At 42.1% G+C, this 2,916-nt stretch overlaps 1 protein-coding gene across 1 annotated transcript; it reads right to left on the bottom strand.

Moving 5' to 3' along the window:
* Positions 1–626: 626 nt before the first annotated feature.
* On the bottom strand, positions 627–2,481 carry LOC113585433 (ubiquinol-cytochrome c reductase, Rieske iron-sulfur polypeptide 1). Its single transcript, XM_027022916.3, has 2 exons — positions 2,223–2,481; positions 627–1,601 (listed from the first exon to the last, which is right to left on the bottom strand). The coding sequence occupies exons 1-2, from the start codon at positions 2,416–2,418 to the stop codon at positions 991–993; spliced, it is 807 nt and encodes a 268-aa protein (XP_026878717.2). The 5' UTR covers positions 2,419–2,481; the 3' UTR covers positions 627–990.
* Between the last annotated feature and the right edge of the window lie 435 nt (positions 2,482–2,916).

The following is a 2,916-nucleotide window of genomic DNA, read 5'->3' as shown; positions in this document are numbered from 1 at the left end:
ATCAGTCCAAAGCCATCAATCTACTAATAAATCTAAGAAAATATTTTTGGAAAGATTATGATGAACAAGATTTTTAGAAAATTATTAAGCCTGAGAGAATAAAAAATGCTACAAGTGTTCCTTCACAGCAGCACTACAAATTATTACATCTGCTGTTCCAGTTCTGTAAAATAGCAAATCAGCATGTGCCATCTTCCATTAAAATACTTCACTCTACACATGCACTAGAGTGTGAGTAAAAGCATCTCAGTTCAGTGCCGCTGTTGTAACAACGCTCACACTAAACACACGACTGTAATCTCTGATCCAAAACCAAAGGGTAGTTTTGTGCCCATGGACAGAACCATTGCATAACCAGATTATATCAGTGGTGCCAAATTCAGCAATAATGCATGTGCTCAAGAACGAACGAACGAACGCAAACGCACACACACACACACACACACACACACCCTTAAAGTTGCTTTAGATACAAATCAGAGCAACATGGCACATTTTTTCATGTAAACATCTTCAACTGCTACTTCAGACAGATGAGATAAAATAATTTAAGCAAAATGTTGGTCAAAGTTCTTGTGAATAACTAACTCCAGCTGTTTCCAACAAATAACAGTCCAAAAGCCAGATTCCAGATATAATTATTTATTTGGATTTGTCTTGTACCCAATGAAAACTGACTGAAGTCTGTCCTGCAGGTATTCTACACTCAGGTTACACCAGTCCTGGATTGAACAGAATCTCTCTCTACAAGTCTTTACAACATGACTGTCCCCCAAATAATCACACCCTTACAATTTAAAACCCTTGGTATTTCAGAGACAGATTAATGAGGTAAAAGAAGAACTTTGCGAGACATGCCATCGAATAAAATATACATTTTTTACTTACATTTCATCCTGTGCTAACCACCAACCATCAACAATGCATCGCATGACAAACAGAAGGCCAGCAAATACAATGTGGAGTATGCTGAAAATAAACTGAAGTTCTTTAACCAACAATCACCGTTTCATCATCGGGGAACTCATAATAGGGCACCTCCAGATTGAGAGGAGCAGGGCCCTTTCTGATGCGACCCGATGCATCATAGTGTGAGCCGTGGCAGGGACAGTAATAGCCACCATATTCCCCAGCATTAGCAATCGGCACACAGCCCAGATGAGTGCACACACCAATGACAATAACCCATTTGGGATTAGTCACACGATCTTTGTCATGTTGGGGGTCCCGGAGCTCTGACAGATTAACGCTGGCTTCGGTAGCAATCTCCTTCTCTGTGCGGTGGCGGACAAACAGGGGCTTCCCTCGCCATTTGAAGGTCATGTTCTTGCCTTCTGGGATGACGCTGAGCTTGATCTCAATCTTGGACAGGGCCAGCACGTCCGCTGAAGCACTCATGGAAGAGATGAACTGTGTGACGACCGTCTTGGCTGCGTACACGCCCAATACAGCTGTGGAGCCCGTCATCAGATAGGAGAAGACCTTCCGGGCATCGCCGCTGTCCTGTGCTGACTTCTTTGGGTCCATCACCTCGGGTCGACGGTAAACAGAGAAATCAGGGACTCTGATGTCCGTGTGGGCAAAACGAACTCCTGCTACGGCTAAAAAGGAAATACAAAGCTGTGACAATACCCTACCTACAATTATTTTACAAATCCTGTATACAGAAATCCAAAGGTAAAAGCAAATGTAACTAGTCATCTATCCACCGAGTTTCAACAAGATACAAGAGAATCGTGTGCATAATGCAACAGTTTGTGCCAGTTCGTTTACCGGTTAAAACAAAAACTATTAGCGCATAGATTTCATTAGCTAACTATCGAGCTAGCTAGCATTGGGGACACTATTCGCTAGAACTAGCAAGTAAGCAAAACAGAAAATCTAACTAGTTTAGTTTACGCTTCAATCAAGGAGTTTATTTGAACTAAATCACATCATTCTTCAGCATCAGTGTTGCTGTTAACATTGACAGGGCTAGGCTAGATACGTTATGCTAACTTAATGTTTTTATAAAACGATTGTTAGCATGCTAACAGACGCCCTTGAGTTGTAACTGAATAACCTCGAAGCCTACGCCACTTAACTTGCTCAGTAAAGGTCTTTAAAATACATGTTTTTGAACCAATAATAATACAGTCTACTCTGTACGGTCTCCTGCGGACACAGCGTGTCCTTGACTACAACTGTAGGCCTTCAGGACGAGACCGGGACGCTCGACTCACCATTTAAGCGGGAGGAAACTGTAGGCCCTGTCCTGGCGCAATGACCACAGAGCAACGGTTTATTGGCGTCTAGCAGCACTGTGTCCTTCTTCACGACCGCCGCAGGACTGACCGCGCTCAGCGGCCCCGCTACGGCCAAGCACGCGGCTCGCAGATACGGGGAAACCGTTCCAGCACGAGCCACAACAGACAACATCTTCAGCGCGTGAGAGCAGTTAGCGTACGAGCTAGGCGACCTTGTAATGCCGCTGCTAGGCACCCTGGAGATGACGTCAAGACGTGCCTGACGCCATTTCCTTTGAAACTCATGGCAAAATTTGAAATCATGTTAGGGGAAATAAAATCTTTTAATTAAGTTCAGTAACTGACCTTAACATTTGTATTCCCTAAGAAATCTACTATATTTCATATACATCACCTATGGTCCTTTTTGTTTGTTTTATTTTATTTTTTATTTATTTTGCATATTTATTTGTACTTCATGTGTTGCAGTTATTTTCTACATATTTGACTGTGTATCTTGTGTAACTTGAAAATTACCTGAGCCAAGCCAAACTATTTGACTTAGAGGTTTTACATCTTAAAACTACATTAACCTGCTCTAGCGCAAGTCAGAAAAAAGAACCCAAGACCATTCAACACACAGAACATTTATGCGTGTGATTTTAATGTAAATTGTGTAAAAATAAGTCCA

Source organism: Electrophorus electricus, unplaced genomic scaffold (assembly GCF_041902795.1).
Source record: "Electrophorus electricus isolate QZ-2024a unplaced genomic scaffold, ASM4190279v1 Scaffold413, whole genome shotgun sequence".
Taxonomy (NCBI): domain Eukaryota; kingdom Metazoa; phylum Chordata; class Actinopteri; order Gymnotiformes; family Gymnotidae; genus Electrophorus; species Electrophorus electricus.
The sequence above is the reverse complement of the archived record's forward strand: the minus strand, read 5'-3'. Positions and strand labels throughout refer to the sequence as shown.